Source organism: Leucoraja erinacea, chromosome 34, assembly GCF_028641065.1.
Source record: "Leucoraja erinacea ecotype New England chromosome 34, Leri_hhj_1, whole genome shotgun sequence".
NCBI lineage: Eukaryota > Metazoa > Chordata > Chondrichthyes > Rajiformes > Rajidae > Leucoraja > Leucoraja erinaceus.
In genome coordinates, this window is record NC_073410.1 from 3457164 (window position 1) to 3477131 (window position 19968).

Genomic DNA, 19968 nt, shown 5'->3' on the forward strand with positions numbered 1-19968 from the left:
GACTGTCAGAGTGGAACACACGCACACGACGCGCGCGCACACACACACACACGCACACACACGCACACGCTTGTTGTTGAAAGGTATTGTTCAATTACTGTAAATATTAAGTTACTGTTGTCACCTTTAGATTCCTAATTTTGAAATGAGATGTTATATGTTAGGATCTATTTAATTAAATGGGTACTGTTTTTATCAATCGTATATTGGTGTAATAAATTACATATCTATTGATATTTATGTAATGTGTTCTGCTGGGCCGGTTTAGCTATAAGCTTAAAATTAACTAAAAAAAATAAGCATAACAGCTCAGTCAGTTTCCTCTTTTGTACTTTTGGCAATGCTAAAATATTTTGACGAATATTAGTTACCCCAGAAGATACTGAATGTCAGTGTAATTTAAAGCATTTAAAATCTGATTCTTCTTGGATATATCCAAGAATATTTGAGCAAAGGCAGGGAAATGGAGTTGAGGTACAATGCAGCCACAATCAAATAGGAGAGGCAGGCTCAAATATTGTATGTTCTGTTCATATTTTTAATGCTCTTGCACTCGTATTGAGTATTAACTTTGCTATCGGATTTTTCCTTGCCTCTTCAGACCTAGCCCTAAGCCCAGCCATGACTATGAGAGACTGAAGATGCAGTGCATGAAAGCCATGTCAGATCTGCAGTCTCTGCAAAACCAACAAACAAAAACACTGAAGAAATGTGAGGAGGCAGTAAAGGAAGCAGATTTCTATCAGTAAGTAGAGTCAGAGTTATAAAACACTGAAGCAGGCTCGCTGAATTTACACTGACAATAAATTGGAGCATAAATAAGATTGAGGTAGAAGCTAGAATGTCATAAGCTTCCACACAAATAATATTTTGAAGTCCATTACATGTTCACATATTTGCTTGAAGGAATTATGTAAAATTAGATTTTTAGCCAGAGGGTTTAGACAGTTACTTTGTCTATGTATATCATTGACAGCTCACTAATGCCTGAGATTGCTTGAAACATCATTGGTGTCTTTGACCATGCTTGATAAAACTGCAAATGATGCAGCCTGTCAGTGAGAGGAAATCAGATTTTTTTTGGGTTAAAAAGTGTTTGAGAGAATTCCTTCCTATGAGGTCTGAAGAAGGGTCTCAACCCGAAATGTCACCTACTCCTTTTCTCCAGAGATGCTGCCTGACTCACTGAGTTACTCCAGCTTTTGTCTATCCTGGAAGTTATGTCAATTTCTTGGAGTAAAGGCGGGAGCCACTGGCTACATATTCCATCCAACATATTTTAGGCGAATGTGCACAAATATGTAATTGCCGTTCATTGATCTGCTTTTGCTGTGCTGCTGCATAATATTAGGAAAGTGACGTTTATGACTTTGTTATAATCGTCTTCTGCCAATCCTGTTGCCATCAGAAACCATTTTGAACATCTGAATGTAAATGTTCGATGTCCTGGTAAGACAAAACGTATTAATCATGTCATTTGGGACAACATATACTCTGCAATATTATATTTGGAAAGAAATTGAAATCATTGTGGCATCTTTAAGGAGTTCATCCACACTGGGTGGGGAAATGCAACCAAATGGTAAGTAACCTTGGACTAAGCTTTTCACTGGGATAAAAACAAACTAGTAGATGTATATTTACAGATCAGGCAGCATCTACAGAGATACAGTTAACATTTTTGTATGATGATTTTATCAGAACTATAAAAAGAAAAGTGGTTTAAGTTGTAGAGAAGGGAGAGGGATGGAGAGAATAAAGGAAATGTGTGCATTAAGATGGAGACCAAATTGAATGCAGTGACACATGCTGTTGGTGCCCTCTGAGAAGATCATAAACATTTGTTTATCATAGGTAATCTATCCAGAGGAAGTGTATCTGAAGGGAATCTACCCAGAGAAAGTGTATCTGAAGGGAATCTCTCCAGAGAAAGTGTATCTGAAGGGAAAATAGTAAGATTGGAGGGGAGAGGAAAAAATAAAATGATCAATAGTGCTGGATCTATGAAATGTAGAAGACTAGCTGCTGGAAATCCAGCAGAATGATGATTAAGGATGGATTTGAATGTCCTTGCTTCCTCTGAATTAGAAAATAAGTTGACTGAGTGTATTGAAGGCAATCTCATTGGTGGAGTGAATGCTTCTTGAGCTGAGTTCCTCTCTTTGACATAATTGCTTCACCTCAGTCACTTGATATCTCATTTAAGAAAACTTGCTATTCTAGTTTTAAAGGATGGATGCAACTTGAAGGTAGGCAAAAATGCTGGAGAATCTCAGCGGGTGAGGCAGTATCTATGGAGCGAAGGGATAGGCGACGTTTTGTGTCGATTTGCTGGCCTTTAGTTATTTCTTGAATTTATGAAATGCATTTACGTGCTGATAAAAGATTTGAATATTAAGATGTAAAAAAATAGATTTATCTATTAAATGAACAGATTTTAGAATGGTCTGTGAATTATTGCAAAATCTCTGGAAAAACTGTATTTCATCAAAAATAAGACTATCCTTGAAAGATTGTATTGAGCGCAGAGCATTAAATAAATCTTGGCATGGCTCATTGCTGTAAAATATGAGAAGCAATAAAATACGGCATGAAGGTTCATTGGAAAATGAGACATATTTCAATGGAAAATCCCTGTTTATAGCATGCTAAAGAGTATGAAACAACCATTAGCGAGGAAAAACCACAAAGAAGGATATTGTCCCCTTCAGATGGACCCCTGTGTTTAGATTCCAATATTACCCAATTTATTATTGGATGGCAATTTGCTGTATTGGTTCTTGGCTTCTTTTAATGCTTGAACAATTTTATGCATTCATTTCTGGAAGGCAGCAGAAACACCCACAGTAAAATGAGTGGGTATATGTAAAAAAATAAGATGTAATGTTATCGTGGCAGAAATCATTCCAAGATTTTTCGAGATGGGGAAGTGAAAGAATTGTATTTTAGATTTGTATTGTCATTGTTGATTGAGAGCAAACTGGCTGGATGTTCCTTCGCTGAATTAGTTTGTCCTGCTTTTGTGAACAAGACATAACTGGCAATTTTCCAGTCTCAGCTGGATGCAAGTGCTGTAACTGTACTGGAAAAGCATGGGCGAGAAGCTAATTTTGGAGCACAGGTCTTCAGTACCGTAGCTAGGATGCTGGCTGGTCCTAAAGTCTTTACTGTATCCAACTCTCTCTTGATGTCACTTGGAGGGAACTGAATTGACTGAGGACTAGTTTTTGCTGATGTTGGAGATATTTGACTAAAGCATGTATGGTCATCCGTTTGTGCATTGGAATGAATGTGGTTGCAAATACTCCAGCCTTGTCATTAGCATTTACATACTGGGCCTCATTGTCGTTAAAATTGGGATATTCTTGAAGCCACCTCATGGTGGCTATTTAAATGCCCACATCTATATGGTAGAACTGCAGAATATTGATCTAGAATTGACAGCACAGATAGGATGTTGTCAATTTATTAAACAATTAACCGGGAGAAAATGTTACCTTAGTTAAATAATTAAATTGCAGTGTAAGAATGTAAATGTAAGAATGCCTTTGTTTCTTAGTTTATAATCAAAATCCATTTCAGACCTTTGCAACATGTCCCACTTGTCCATTATTTGCTTTAATTGTTATGCCATTGTAACTTTGCAACTGTCTGTTAGCATGTTAATTTGCATATTCTCAGTGTCAGAACATTAGATCACCCTGATCCTGACCCATTTCAACATTAGGTACATTAAAAAATAGTGCCTCCAAAATAATTGTTAATCAATCTGACATACAGAAGCTGAATAAATGTAGTGCTTTATGGAGTGCTTAATTCAAATTGCTCTTTGTAGGACAAATCTGGTCTCATTTTCCAGTGTTAGTTGCAGAATAAAAATAAACCTATGTTTCTTTCAGTCTGCCTTTCTTTCAGTAATCCATGAAGTGGCGTCCTGTAATTAAGTTTTCAATTCCCTGTAGTTATCTATTACATTACAAATTATTCAGCACACAATACGAATGATGTCATTTCCTTAACCCTTTGAAAGCACAGGTACTATACACTTGTCGCATGTTATAAAGGTCATTGTGCCCGAGTGGGATCTTTGAAAGAACTAACCAATTAATCCTTTTCCCCATGTCTAACCTGCAACTTGCAAATATTGTCCTTTTAATCATATATTCAAAGTCAATTACAATCCCATAGAGTTTGTTCGCCAAGAGCTTTTGTTGAACATAACAGAATTGGACTAAATACTTGTAGTTCAGTCTATTTGTTTAGTTGATTTAGTTTAGGGATACAGCACGGAAACAGGCCCTTCTGCCCACTGAGTCCGCACCGACCAGTGATCCCCACACATGAACACAAGCCTACACACACTAGTGACAATTTACACATACCAAGTAAACAAATTCAATCCAATTAACCTGCAAACCTGTACGTCTTTGGAGTGTGGGAGGAGACCGAAGATATCGGAGAAAATCCACGGGATCAAGGGGAGAACGTACAAACTCCTTACAGACAGCACCCATAGTCTGGATCAAACCCGGGTCTCTGACTCTGTAAGCGCTGTAAGGCAGCAACTCTACCGCCCACAATGATCTATGATCCAAGTAAAGGATTTCTTGCCATTGATAGTATCTAGTCACCTGACATTGGAGAGTTAGATGACAAGCTACCATTTCACACTTTATAGAAGATTGATGTCAGTGACCTTTGGGTGTAAATATATATATATGCACAGTTAGTTACCTATACTTGTTTTCAGTAAACAATGTCACGAGGGCTAACACTAATGCTTAGCTTACAGAACTTGTGACCTTGCGGTTCGGGGGCAGGGGTGGGCTTCAGAGCCAATTTGCATGTGTACAGTGCATATATTAAAGAAATACACCCTGCAGCACTTTAGAAATTAATTCAGGACTGGAGTTGTTCTAGGCTGCACAGTAAAGCCATCTTGTGTCTCAAATCTGGTATATGTTGTGGATATTTTAATAATCAAACAGGTGGATATTTTCTAATATCTCAGTCCCAGCCTCGTTAGAAATATAACCATCTGCCTATCAACAACTCCCTCACTTGTATCCACCTATTGCTTGTCATACTTTGTCTGCCCCTTCTCTTCCAGCTTTCTTCCCTCCTCCCCTCAAACAATCAGCCTGGGGAAGGGGGACATAAAATGCTGCAGTAACTCAGCGGGACAGGCAGCATCTCTGGAGAGAAGGAATTGGTGACATTTTGGATCGAGACCCGTCTTCTGAGATGCTGCCTGACTCACTGAGTTATTCTCGCGCTTTGTATCTTGTCTTGTTTCTGTGAGATTGTTAGTTTGTTGGTAGACAAAAGTGCTGGAGAAACTCAGCGGGTGCAGCAGCATCTATGGAGCGAAGAAAATAGGCAACGTTTCGGGCTCAAACCCTTCTTCAGACTGATGACAAATTGTTAGTTTGTTGGTTGGCTAAGGAACAAAACTTTACGATCATTAATAATGCTGAAATCTAATATTTGGAAAACTGCAACTTGCACAACTGTTGAAATACATATGTTGAAATATAAATCCTATTATCTTGTATTTTGTTCTTATCAGTCTCTGGCAAAGTTTTGTATACATATGATTCACCTCTGTTGAGGCAGGAAGAGATCAGAGGTCAACTCATCTGAAATAAACAAGAACACGTTGCAAAATGGAGGCAGTGCTTTTAATTAATTGTAAATTGTTACAGAAATATTCTAAATTTGTTCACCATTATTCAATGTGTTCAACCGGGGATCCTGCGGTTCAGTTATCAATTCCTAACACGCAAAACCTTTTTTAATTCCGTCAGCACGTTACACAATCGCCTGCGAATGGATCAGTCACAACTCAAGGAAGATATGGAGGTCATCAAGAGGGAGAACTCCCAGTTGTTACGGGAACACAATCATGCACAGCAGACCTGTGAGGAACTGAAGAGACTCCATGAGGAGGATCTGAAAGAGATCACTGACCTGCGTTGTCAGCAGCAACAAGTGAGTATGGAGTACATGCTATCAGCTTTTCATTACCAAGCAGCTGATTTTTTTTCACAATTGTATGCAAGAGATTTCTTGCGTTATCTTAGCGACTTGTATTACAGAATCCCCCCCCCCCCCCCTCTGGCATGAGTGACAGTAAACCAGAATAGTGTGCATAATTGCATGAGGAGGGGATGCAGCAGCTCTGTTTCCAAGAAATAAGGAAGAGTCAAAAGGATTATTGTTATTTTGGTTCAGAGTATACAGTTAATTTTGTGTTTTTATTCTGTCCCAGAAAGACAAAGCATTGGCTGGAAAATGAACAATGAAATAGAAGGAACCAGGGAAGGGTTTGTTGTATTATTGTCGTGTGCACTGAAGTACAATGAAAAGTCTTTTGTTGCGTGCTAACCAGTCAGTGAAAAGACTGTACAGGATTACAATCAAGCCATCCACAGTGTACAGATACAGGATAAAGGGAATTACATTAAGTGCAAGATAAAGTCTGGTGAAGTCCGATTAAAGATAGGTTGAAGGTGTCCAATGGGGTAGATGGAGAGATCTGGACTGCTCTCTAGTTGGTGAGAGGATGGTTCAGTTGCCCAATAAGGATAAATGAGGTGCAAAGGACTACTTAAATTAAATAAATAAAATCAATGAATAAAAGATAAATAGATAAATAAAAGCTTTGGTAGACAAAAGTACTGGAGAAACTCAGCGGGTGCAGCAGCATCTATGGAGCGACGGGAATAGGCAAAGTTTCGGGCCGAAACCCTTCTAAAAGCTTTGCTGCTTTCTTGTCTATGATCTTTAATTTTTAAAAGCATTAAGATATGCACTATTCCCATTACAACTTTCATCCAGTATCCACAAGAGTGTAAATTTAGCTTGGCTGTCCAATTGTCCACAGGGATTGCCTGTTGAATTGTCCCAAGTGTATGACATAATATGGTTTATCCAGATTTTGTCTGGATATGATTTCCTATCTGTAGCTGTACATTTAAAACAAGAATGTCTTTAAGTAACTGATGCCTCAACTCATTATTTGCTGTTTGTAATTACCCACATAATTTGAGCAGAGAAAAAATCGGATTGAGCAGTATTTTTAGTGAACCTCAATGGTATTGGTTCCGCCTCGTTGTACGTGAATGTCATTGATTCTCCCTGGAGGTTCACTAGCAGGTTGATGCTTCAATGCTGATGCAAACACGCATTCATTAGATCCAAAGCTGGATTGAGGTGGGAGCAGTCCAAGCAGTCCACAACCATAGACAGTGGTGTCCAGACAACAAAATAAGGCGACGGTCCAGTCACCAGAAAGAGTCAGATATGATAGGAACACATCATATGTGAAAAAGTATCACTATTGTGAGAGTCCAGGGCCGCTGCAAACTGAAGTTGAGACTGTGGGGGATCAGACCGAAGACTACCAAATTGATAATCCATGAATGCAAGAGTCTGAGTAGGAGACGATGCGAAACTAGAACCAAGATGAGGAACTGATGGAACAGGACATGACAGAGCAGAATCCAGTACCAGCGGAAACAGATGCAAAGGCCAGACCAAAGCATCAGAGACCACCCAGGCGACACAAGGGCTATGAGATGTATTGACATGAAAATTATGTGTTATCAATCTAATGAATGCCATATCCTAAATAGTGTTGGAATGTTCAGTTAACAATATGATGATGCGGAAATCCTTTTTGTTTGATAAGGGACTGATGTCATGGTAACTGATGTTTTATTTAAATGTATCACATGTTACTATGAGTCAAAAAGGTCAGAGGACATATGTTGCTGGGATGTAAAGGAATGGTGGAATAAAACCAGCGCATTCTGTGTTCAGTGTTTATTATATTTGGAATAAGGCGAGGATCTGACATTGACGATGATGACGTTTGCATACCTGTGGCTTTGTGATTGATATACTCCACCAATGCAGCTCCTTTCCGATGAGAAATGTACTGAGACCCAGTCAATTACTGGAAATAACATACACTCCAGGATGGTATTTCAGAAATGCAGCAGTCTTGGTACATTTGTTCAGATGGGAAATCAACTATTTGTCTGGTCTTGTAGATATATAAGTAAGTCTAATGATGTTATTCTTCAGGCTCTATTTGACCAACATGAACTTGATTATCTTTAGCACCAAACCAGAGATTGTTATGATGCTGCCTGACCTGCTGAGTTACTCCAGCACAATTTTTTGTAAACCAGTATCAGGTGTCAGCCACCTCGCATTCTTGTCCATTTTTCTTGCAGCAGTAAAATACATTTGAGCTAAAATAAAATGTAAGAAAAATTCATTGGGCCTCATTCTCCTCTCGTTCTTTACCTAACAAGTAGAAAACTTCAAAAAGATGCCATTAACCAAACACTCCCTTTCTCTTGAAGGCAGACACATAATGCTGGAATAACTCAGCGGGCCAGGCAGCATCTCTGGTGAGGAATGGGTGACGTTTTGGGTCGAGACCCTTCTTCAGGCTGATGTCAGGGGAATGTGAATCTTTGTCATTACATGACTAAAGGAAAATTTATAAAGTGACAAGTTAAGGGCCTCCTTTCAATACCAGTGAGAAATGCAATATTTATACCTTTGCCAATTTTGTCATACACGGATAATGGAAGAGCCCTTGTATTCACAGTCAAATTATGAGAAACTCCAGTTCATAGGGTGCCCGTGCACATTATAACATGCTTGCTTGTTGTTTTCCTAAATCTTCAAACCAAGGGCACTTTTCAAGCGCTAAATGCCATGATCTACCTATCCTGCACCATGAAAAAGGCTTTACTTTTATAATTGTGTAACCTGATCAATGTGAAATTCAGTGGTGTTATATATCTGCCTGACACTGCCAAGTTGAGTCACTTTAGGACTTAGTATAATCATGTTCTTTGTGAAGGGAGTTAAATAATTGAATACATCTTTTTTTGTCAGGGTGAATAATGGGAGAAAGAAGAGATTTGCTTTCTATAAAAGTTTCAGGGAAGATTTAGGCTCAATGAGCAATGCATTAATTATAAATCGTTCTTTTGTATGCTCTGATCTGCCAAATTATAATCATCCATTAAAAGTTCATTTTAGACTTTTTCTTCTTAAATTGACAATTTATTACAATCCTAAGTGTTTTTGCACAATAATCTGTGCACATTTACTTTAATCTTTTGTATTATCTTTGTTGCTGAATTCTGTGCTACTCTCTGAAGGACAAGTGCATAACAAGCGGGCAGTAGTTTTCCAGTAAATGTAGTGGAGACGCCATGTACTGGAGTGGTGAAAAGAGTATTATTTACCATCAAGAAAGAGTTACTGGCATTTCAATGACTACTCTAGTGGCATTCGTGCATACTTGACGACTCTTCAGCTCACTGTAACACGCTACGAGTATCCTGGTCATTAGAGTTCACACTTCGACCCGAGAAACTATGTGTGAGGCTAATGAGGATTTAAATCTTGAAAAAAAAATGCGGTCCGTCTCCGACAGGTAGATGGACTGATCTCCTGCGAGACCTCAGCCTATGTTGAAAAAATATACAATCTTCAGGTGTGATTGGCTCGAAAGCGCAACGAAGGCCAACATTTCTGGAGATTATCATCTTTCTAAAAGCCCTGTCCCATTGTACGAGTTCATTCAAGAGTTCTCCCGAGTTTGCCCTGATTCGAACTCAGAGATTTACAGTAATGGCCGCTCGTAGGTACTCTGGGCTCTCGTGGACATTTTTCAACATGTTGAAAAATGTTGAAAAATCTTCACGAATCTTCCCGAGCTTACTGCATTTCCCGAGGACCCGTTTCCCGTTAGTGTTACGAGCCGCTAAGTGACATCCCTGATCTCCGACATACCCGCTACGGGCATTCTACGTGCTTCCACGAGTTTGATTTTTTTTTTAAACTCGGGAGAGCTCTTGAATGAACTTGTACAGTGGGACAGGGCTATTAATGCCAATATCTTGTTTCAACAGAGGCGAGTGCAAGACCTCTTGGCAGCACCTGCTGCAATCCTTGTTGCCATTCTTCAACTCTCCAGGCTGACCTGTTAATAAATGATACCAAGATTCTTCAGCACAGGTTGATAAGGATGAACAGGATATTCAGGGACAAATTAACTGTGAACACGAGACATCTACAGTTTGGAAGCCTCGCCTTGCTTCAAAGGAAAACTTGCTCTACAGGCACCTTGAGGTCAAAGTCAGCAGAGATCCTATGTCCAGAAGAACAGAAAAGGAAGACCACAAGCTCGACGTGCACAGCATCCTCTGCCAGGTCACCCTTCCCAGGCGACAGATAGCACAATGGGCTAAGAGTTCGGCTGGCGACCGGAAGGTAGCCGGTTCAAATCCCGCTTGGAGTGCATACTGTCGTTGTGTCCTTGGGCAAGACACTTCACCCACCTTTGCCTGTAATGGAATGTAATTACGGCGGCAGGCGCGGGCACACCGCGACGCCCTGTGTCTCCCTTTCAAGGGAGATGCTAAAAATGCATTTCGTTGTCTCTGTACTGTACACTGACAATGACAATAAATTGAATCATTTCATTTTCATCATTTCATCATGAGACCCTAATTATTTTTAGTTGTCCCTGTTGGGCTGACCATATTTTTCTCATATCCAGCACCAGCCATGTGAAATGGATGCTCAGTTGCAAGCTCAGTACATGGGAAGATGTCATCACGTTGACGGGAGAGGGATTGAGGGAGTTCTCAAATCATCTTTGAGGGGAAAATGTATCACCCCCCTGAGTCTTGGCATTGTCAGGTCCATGACTGCTCAAAATGGCAAGGTATTTGGAATGACTTTCAAATCTTGAGTCGACAAGTCAGTAGCATACGGAAGTCCAATCTAAATAGTAGGAGGACTAGGGGATTTCACAAACCACCTACTTAACGGATAGACATCACCTGCCCTGCCCCATGTGTGGGAGCAACTGCCTTTCCTGCAGTAGCATTGTAAATCACTTCAGAACTCTAGATATTGGAGTGAAGGCAAGTCATCCTCCATCTCAAGGGACTGCCTGGAATGTTAGCTTGGCAGTAACATTTGCATTAAGAGATGATGAATGATCAGACCCCACGTTATCCAATATGGGAAAGCAGAAATACCATTTGAAAATGCTTTTCGAAACAGCGGTGAATCTTCTCTATAGGCTAGCTGTTTAGTTTAGTTTAGAGATAGAGTGCGTCAACAGACCCTTCGGCCCACTGTGTGCACGCCAACCAGTGATCCCGTAAACACTGGAACTCCTACATACAATGGACAATTTATATATATTTTTAACCAAAGCCAATTAACCTACGAACCTGTACGTCTTTGGAATGTAGGAGAAAACCAGAGCACCCGGAGAAAACCCACGTGGTCACAGGAAGAACGTACAAACTCCGTACAGACAACATCCGTAGTCAGGATTGAACCTGAGTCTCTGGAGCTTTAAGGCAGCAACTCTCGCTGCTCCACCATGCCGCAGTATAGAAGTATTTAAAATGGAGTTTATAAGTTTTGCAAGGATTGGGGGTTTGATAGCTGTGGGGATCTGGAAAATGACCATTTTCCAGATCCCCATAGCTATCAAACCCCCAATCAACTCTGTCCAAACCCCCAATCAACTCTGTCCAGATGCCTGATGTGGATCTGCCATGATTTTATTGAATAGTGGAGTAGGCTCAAGCGACCAGGTGGCCTACTCTTGCTGGTTTTTGTGTGAGTTCTTGTGTTTGATTTTTCTTGAGAAAGACACTTTGGGTTAAAATATACCTGCAAAATATACTTCAGCCCAATTATGTCAGTGTTTTGATTAATATACCTTGTATTTCATGCTGTTTCAAATCAGGATTTCCTCCATGCCTAGTGCGATCTATGTTTCTTAGCCATCTTGGCCTCAGTGGATATCAAGAATCATTAAATTAAATTCTTCTGCTTATAGGAATCTTTTTATTTTTACCATAAACTAGCAGAGTACAAGTGGAACACTCAGGCTTTCCTTCTCTTCACAAATTATGAAAAAACTTTTATTTACTGAAAGGTATCATCATAATCTTTTATAAGTGTTTACCTTATGATAAGGACGTTCTTTGGGTTCTTGATTTAGCTGGCTAAGGTAGATGCAAAACATTCCTTCTGTGTTATGCATGTATTTGCGTGCTGATCTTTGAGAATGGTTGGGTGATTAAAGCCTATTTTTCGTCCATATTTGTGACGATTAAGTAACGAGGGGGAAAACTCCTATTGTTAAGGTGAAATGCTAGTGAATATTGGTGTTTTTATTCTTGATGTGATGCATCAGCTTTGTTTGTTTTTGCGAGGCGTTGTAATAGATGACTTCTCCCTTTAGGCCTGAGATACTTAAAGGGCAAAGGAATGATTGAATAAAGCCTGTTTATTCTGGTTCACAGCATCCATTCACACAGGACAATGCTGCTTGTTTGATGAATGCTTTTTAAGTTCAGATTAGAAACAGAAAGCTGTTGCAAATTGAATGAAGTGAACATTTTGGAACTATATATAAACATTTAGCTGACACATCTCCAAGGGGGAGATTTTATAGAAAAGTTCATGGTTTACAAAGAAAGAACTGAAGCAGTGATGCAAAGGTTCTTGGAAATGTTAAGTCCGTGCTTCATTTGATGTAGGAAAAGAACTTAGTGTGTAAAACCAACCCCTGCGCATTCAAATAAGCACAAATGTGAGTGGAGCTGATGTTATTTGACTAGAAAAACAACCCCTGAATGCCAAGTTAAAACTAAACTTTAGGAATCAAAATGAAAGTTTGCACAGAGTAAACCACGTAACAGTCATGCAAGTCAAAGGTCACTGTGAATGCACAAGCAAAGAGGTTGTTTTTTCCACTTTTTGGAAAGTTTCTGAGTCAAAAGACAACTTGGATGTTTGAATGCTGATTTTTGTACATAAATCAAGTCTTTAAATTGTGGCAACTTTGTGTAATGCTTGGAATTTAACTTGCCTTTTACAAGTATGAACTTATTTTACACCACAGGTAATGTACTGTCATTGATTAGTTTTTGTGGATTATTTGACAATGTTGCTCGCTTCTCTGAAACCAGGCGTAGCATTTTTATTGAATGGTTTTATTTCACTATTCGTCTTGGAATTATTTAATTTTTCAAAATGTTATTTTTTTGGCTTATGTTTGTTAACTCATTACATTGCACATCAAATAACAAGCTGTTAAACTCCTGCAGCGGCATGTGATATTTTCACGCCTTACATTTATTTCTTGTTGAAAATAACCATTCCTTATTCTGTACTGGAAGGCTTCCTATCAAAACATCCCACATTAGTATTGTTCCCAGGATGGAAAGATCTAATACTAGAGGGCATAGCTTCAAGGTGAGCGGCAAATAAAAGGAGATGTGCAGGGAATGTTTTTTTTTTTACACAGATAGAGGTGAGTGCGTAGAATTCGCTGCCAGGGGGTGGTGTTGAAGGCAGATATGATTGTGGCATTTAAGAGACTTTTGGATATATACATATGGATGTGCGGGGAATGGAGGGATTTGGATTATGTGCTGGCATCATGTGATAGTTTTGGCATCATGTTCAGCATAGACATTGTGTACCATGTCAGACGCCTTGCCTTGGCTTGCCATGTCAGCTGTACCATGTCTGCCACTTTGCCTTCATTCATTTTCTTAGTGACCTCCCATAAAATAACTTTAATCAGATTTGTTAGGCAAGATTTCACATGCACCAAACCATGTTGACTTCACCTTTGCAGCCCCTGCCTTTCCATTTGATCATAAATCCTATTCATATGAATGTTTCCCTTCTGCTGGCATAAGGCTCACTGATCTGCAGTTTCCCACTGCTCTTCTTCAATATGGAAACAATGTTAGCTTTCCTCTAGTCTTCCAATACCTCACCCATGGCTCACGTTGATGCGACAATCTCCCTGCCCTTGCAATCTCTTTCCTTGCTTCTACCTTTACATGCATCAATATCTGTAACATTTCCTCTTTCCTGATAGACACATTTCCAGACAATTATCATTCTCCATTAACTCTCCATTCTCTCCGGTGAATACTGCTACAAACTATTAATTCAGGACGCTGCACATATCCCTTGGCTCCTCATTAGATTTGCCTTTTGGTTCCTGAAGGAACCTACTCTTTCCCTGCCTACCTCGCTTGTAATATATTTGAGAAGTTTTAGAATTCTCTTTTATTCTGTTGACTAGGGCTATTTCACATCCCCTATATGTCCTGATCACATTTGATTGTTGCCTGTTGCCTGTTATCTATGCTAAGTATTTCCACCATTTTCTGATTTTGAAGCCAAAGGTTTTATTAGACTGCTTCTGCTTTCCTTTGAGTGCTCATCTTTTTCAATCTAATTTGAGGTTAATCGTGTTGTCATTGAATGGGCCAAACGAGTCTCCTGTTTTTAAGCTGCCAGATCCTGTTTTTTTTGTTGTAGTTGGTCCCAAGCCTATTAGAGCTACTAAACCCATCGTGCAAAGGTTTTGTTACTTGGGTGTGAAACAGTTGTTGAACGTCCTTTTATATGACTTTAAGGCAGGGAAGTATAGGTGATGATTACAAATACTTTTCCCTCAAGAAATGTTTGTTGTTTCCTAATTATATTAATTTATTTCTGCAATGGAACCTTTCTTTATTGCAATCATATTTAAAACATATTTTAAACAAATTTAAAATGTTTTCAACTGTGGTAATTTATTAACTATTTCAATGTAAAGAAGCATTTCCAAGCTAATTTGCATGCTGTAGCATAACGCGGTGCTCTAAAGCTAGATTTGGTGTTTAAAGTTTAAACATTTCCCTTTTCAACTCTGAGACTGAAATTGTGTGTTTAGAATTTCCTTGCTTTTCAATTGCAGTAGGATGCATGGTTTATTTACTGTTTTTTCTTAATAAATCTAACTCATTTGAGACAGAGTGTAAATTGATTTTATTTGGTAAATGGATTTTACTAAACATTATGATGGCAGGTGAATTGTAAGATTCAAGTAAATGTGGTTTTAAGAAAGGCAAATCAACCAACCTATATTTATGATGATCCTAAATTGAATCACAAGAGATGTTTCAAAGCACTTTTCATCAATCCTTTTGAATGTTATAATTTGGTCACTCCAATGTTGTAGCCTGAACATAAGGTCAGTGGAATACATCACATAACTTATCCAGCTGATGTTGAACTGAAATGGAGGGAGTGAGGGCTTACCAAATTGTGTTTGGCTTGTTACAGTTATTGCAAGAGATTCTCACATTTTGGGGACAGATATTTTGAGTAACGTATGGAGTGAACAATGTTCAGAAAAATAAAGAATTCTGACTCATTATCCAGTAGCTCTGACAGCGTTGCGCTGAACAGGATGATTACATGTAATGTCAAACAATATCTGGTATATATTAATTGCAAAATAACATTATTACAAGAGTTGCAACTGTTGTGATTTATCTTATTGTGACCCATTTATTTCCTTTCATTCATGACATGACTAAAAAAAAGCTCAAAGTGCATATGCATTCTTCATAATCAAGCATCTATACAGATAAGTTCAGATAGTGGAAAATGATGGGGAAAAGGGGGTCCTGTCCTGTTTCCGTGCTGTAATTGGCCAAGCTTCAGTGGAATACACATATATAATGGGTTGGTTAGTAGGTTTGCAAATAGTACCAAAATTACTGGAATCGTGGACAATGAGAAAGCCTGTCAAAGTATACAGCAGGCTATAGATAAACTACAGCAATGGGCAGGTGGATAGAGGTTAATCCGAGCAAGTGTGAGGTGTTGCACTTTGGGAGGCCGAATGAAAGGGGAAAATATATAATTAACGGCAAGAGACAGTTCTTATGCTGTACTGTTCAATCTTTAAAGCTTTTGAGCTTTGATGGTTATGGTAGTATAGTTTTGAGGATTCCCCCGTGATTAGGGCACCCAAACAGTACAGTTACATCTTTAAGAGTCTGTATTTGAACTAACTCAACAACTACACTTATGATTAAAACTGTTGTTTAATGAAATGCTCAGATAGACTCAATAAAGTTGTCATTTAGGTGCTTCAGTTGCATGTCCTTTCTGATGTTTGCTGCACACTGGTTTCCAATAACTGAAGGTTGGCAGCTCCACTCATTTCTAGATGTGTAGCACCATCTAATGCAAATTGTGAAAACTGCTGATTCTCCAAACGGTTTTGGAGATGGATCTGGTTTTTATACAAATTGATTTTTGTTCTGCAGCCCAATTTGTTTTAGCCCAGTGCTAAATTATCAACTCAGATGTTGTATATGAGTCTTTACGAGTCCGTAGCAGCAGCAAAACCTATTAGGCTGAATCATTTGCCCTAAAAACTTCATCATGCATTATTATGGAAACAACATAATTCAAACATATGATATGGTCATTATTACTTTACTGCTTTTGGGACTTTCATCTGTGTAGAATTGGTCACTACTACATTTGTGACACTTTAATAAAATCTGCATTTCAAAAATACTTTGAAGGCAAGAAAAGCACTTTGATCCTGTGATTCTGAAAAGCATTAAGTAAATGCAAATCTTTCATTAATTTTCAAGTAACTACAACAAAAATCAAATGGTGTCTACTTTATATTGCACTGGCTTTCTTAGATTTAAACTCGCTAAGTTGGTGTGCACCTCATTGAATGTCGAATGTAGCTTATTCAGTGCAAAAGAAAAAAAAATACACATTTTTAAAATTGAAGCATCTTTTAAACAGTGTTGTACTGTACCAGTGCATGCTGTTGGAAGCTGATATGCCAGTTGGCTTTCTGTGAATGCCTCTATTTGCAAATGTTCGCTTTAAATAGTCAGATAGGGAGATCGGAATTGCAAGACATCTCATGAGCAGAAGAGACCAGGTAGGCGAGTCTTGAGGCAGTAGCAACAAACTAAAGTTTGAAAATTATTACATCGAGGTAGTTTTTTTTTTTTTGAGTGACTTGCATAAAGTCGTAGTGTGTATGACACAGAAACAAGTACTTTAGCCCTCTTCATCTATGCTGATCTTTTTGCTCATCAACATTCACCCCATTTTCCAACAGTTCATTTGATTGTGAGCTTTGCCTTATTCTCAACAAGTACTGAACAGTGATCACTCTGATTTATTTATATGTAACAAACCATACTATGCAGAGATTTCCTCATTAGTTTAAGAGTGATATCTCTGCTATTTTCATGACTTCAGGTGTTGGAATTTGATGCTTTATTCTATAATGTTCATATGTGTTCACACTTTGGGTGAGGTTTTCACTGCTCAGAGCTAAAACAGGATGAAAGACTCCTTTCATTTGCAGCAGAAAAACTTTGCAGGATGTGGATTATTATTCTAAACAATGCAGTAAATTATTTTTGTGTAGATATTCCATTATAAGATCATCATAAAGCTTTATCCTTTCATCATTAATTGCAGCGAGCATAGCTTCATTTTCCCCTTATTTCAGTGGGTTTGAGCAGTAAAATGCATCTGGCGTGCAGGGTCTATTCTACAACAAGGAGTGGATAACTGCTTTTGAGCTGAGCGGCATTGCCAGATAAAGGAGAGAGTCGGTAGGATTGGCCTTTTTTATCTGAAAATAAACACAAAATGTTGCTGTAACAGCGGTAACTGAGTTACTCCATCATTTGGTGTCTATCTTTGTAAACTAGCATCTGCAGTTCTTTCCTACGCGATATTATCTGAAGTTTGGAAGTATGGCAAGTGATGTCATTGAATCAAAGGAGTCTGGGAGGGATTGTCAAGCTGGATCCTCTGTTTCACCTGGATGGAGAGTCTCAAGGTCAAAGGCTAGCCATCCAGAAACATAGAAACATAGAAAATAGGTGCAGGAGTAGGCCATTCGGCCCTTCGAGCCTGCACCGCCATTCAACATGATCATGGCTGATCATCCAACTCAGTATCCTGTACCTGCCTTCTCTCCATACCTCCTAACTAAAATATGAATTGTGATTCTTTGTTATCTTTGGAAATATCTTTCTAAAATGGCTGCAAATGCTCAGTTATCAATTAAACACAAGATTGTGCTCGGCAAATTTACTTTTGCTTTGCAAGGAATTGAAAGGCAAAGGAATCAATCAAAAGTAGAATTAAAATTGAAGTTCAAATATGATTGTGTAGAAATTTCTACTATAACTTAGTAGTTGTGTTCCTAAGAAACCTCGCATTATAAGAAATGCACGTAACGGCTGGCAGAGCTACACATGGGCAGATTTAACCTCTCCCTACTCATTGTGAGGTTCCAACCTACCCGACGAAGATTGCTATCATCCTAATGCCAAAGAAGAGGTAGCATGCCCTACTGACGATCATCCGATGGCTCCAATATCCACCATCATGAAATGCTTCGCGAGACTAATCATGGTGAACATGCAGTCTCCCTGACAGCTATGACCCATTGCAATTCATCTACTGCAGCCACAGATGCCACCTCACGGCCCATTCACTTATCCCTGGAACAACTGGATATTAAGGACACCTATGACAGACTCCTGAGACCAAAAGGAATAGTTTGCATTAAAAGTTGGGTTTTAAGGAAGATTTAGTTTTATTTTAGTGTATCATTTTACCGTTCCAATAAATTATTTTTATATAGGTGTGGAGCTGCAAGAAATGTACTTAATTTCCATTATATAATATTTCATTATATAATCTCCCATTGCACAATTAAGATCTGACATCAATGTGTTAATTTTTATGAAGAATATATTCTGTTTCTTGTAATATAGGAAATAACTAACAGAAACTTTTTGAAGGTAGACAAAAGTGCTGGAGAAACTCAGCGGGTGCAGCAGCATCTATGGAGCGAAGGAAATAGGCAACGTTTCAGCCCGAAACATTGCTTATTTCCTTTGCTTCATAGATGCAGCTGCACCCGCTGAGTTTCTCCAGCACTTTTGTCTACCTTTGATTTTCCAGCATCTGCAGTTCCTTCTTAAACTCTTAGAAACTCTTTGAAGTTCAGCAAATCAGGAGCAAAAAGGAGTAAAATGTGAATATGTAAACATTTCAAAATCATTCAAATGTTATCTCAAGATTTAAACCAGAGTAGATTCATTTACATTTTTTTTTTGCTTTGCAGGTTATGAGGGAAAATGGCTCATCTGAGATTCTAAATAAACTATATGATACTGCCATGGATAAATTAGAAGGCTTAAAGAAAGACTATGATGCACTGAGAAAGCGGTACAATGAGAAGGTTGCCAACCACAACACTGACCTCAGCCGCTTGGAGCGGATCGACGAGGATAATCGACGATTTCAGAAACAGAATGAGATGCTCATGAAGCAAACAGATGCTGCTGTTGTGGAGAAAACATCTGTCCAGCAACAATATTTATCTACACTGAAAAGGTGAAGGGCTACCCTGACACACGGGTCATAATACGAATCTGGGAGTGAATCCAATCGGATTGTTGAGAAGTCAGAGTTGTAGAACTGTTTTCTTTTAGTCACTTTCATAGAGTTACGTAACACAGATATGGACCCATCACACCCCAGCCATGCTGACCATTGTACCTCTTAATACTAATCCCGTTTGCCCACATTGAGTCCAATACTTTTATGTCTTGGCTATTAATTCCTCTTAAATGTTATCTCAAGGGCCTGTCCCACTTTCATGACCTAATTCGCGACCTCCGCCGAGTTTGCCCTTGACTCGTACTCGCAGCGTGGTCGTCACGAGGTCGTAGGTAGGTCGTAGCAGGTCGTGATGCTAGTCGTTAGTACTTGTGGCATCAAGTAGGTCGGGGCGTTTTTTCAACATGATGAAAAATGTCCACGAGTAAAAAAAGGTCATGAATTAGGTTGTGAATGTGGGACAGGCCCTTTATCTATCCCTTTGGCAATGCAGTCCAGATATCAGCCACTCTTTATGGGGGATTGTTCTTGGCTAAATACTTTATTTAGTATTAATATATGAATATAACTTACACACAAACAATCTCGACCCTTTAGCCCCGTAATCTCCCCTAGTCCCATATACCTGCGCTCAGACCA

At 38.9% G+C, this 19968-nt stretch overlaps 1 protein-coding gene across 7 annotated transcripts in view; it reads left to right on the forward strand.

Annotated features, from left to right (window-relative positions):
• The window catches only part of dlg5a (discs, large homolog 5a (Drosophila)), a 104409-nt gene that overhangs the window by 31335 nt on the left and 53106 nt on the right, over positions 1–19968 (forward strand). For all 7 annotated transcript variants that reach the window (XM_055661672.1, XM_055661674.1, XM_055661673.1 and 4 more), the window contains exons 5-7: positions 602–745; positions 5808–5991; positions 19052–19323. In XM_055661672.1, coding sequence (XP_055517647.1) covers positions 602–745; positions 5808–5991; positions 19052–19323 — 600 coding nt within the window. The remainder of the gene's footprint in view (positions 1–601; positions 746–5807; positions 5992–19051; positions 19324–19968) is intronic.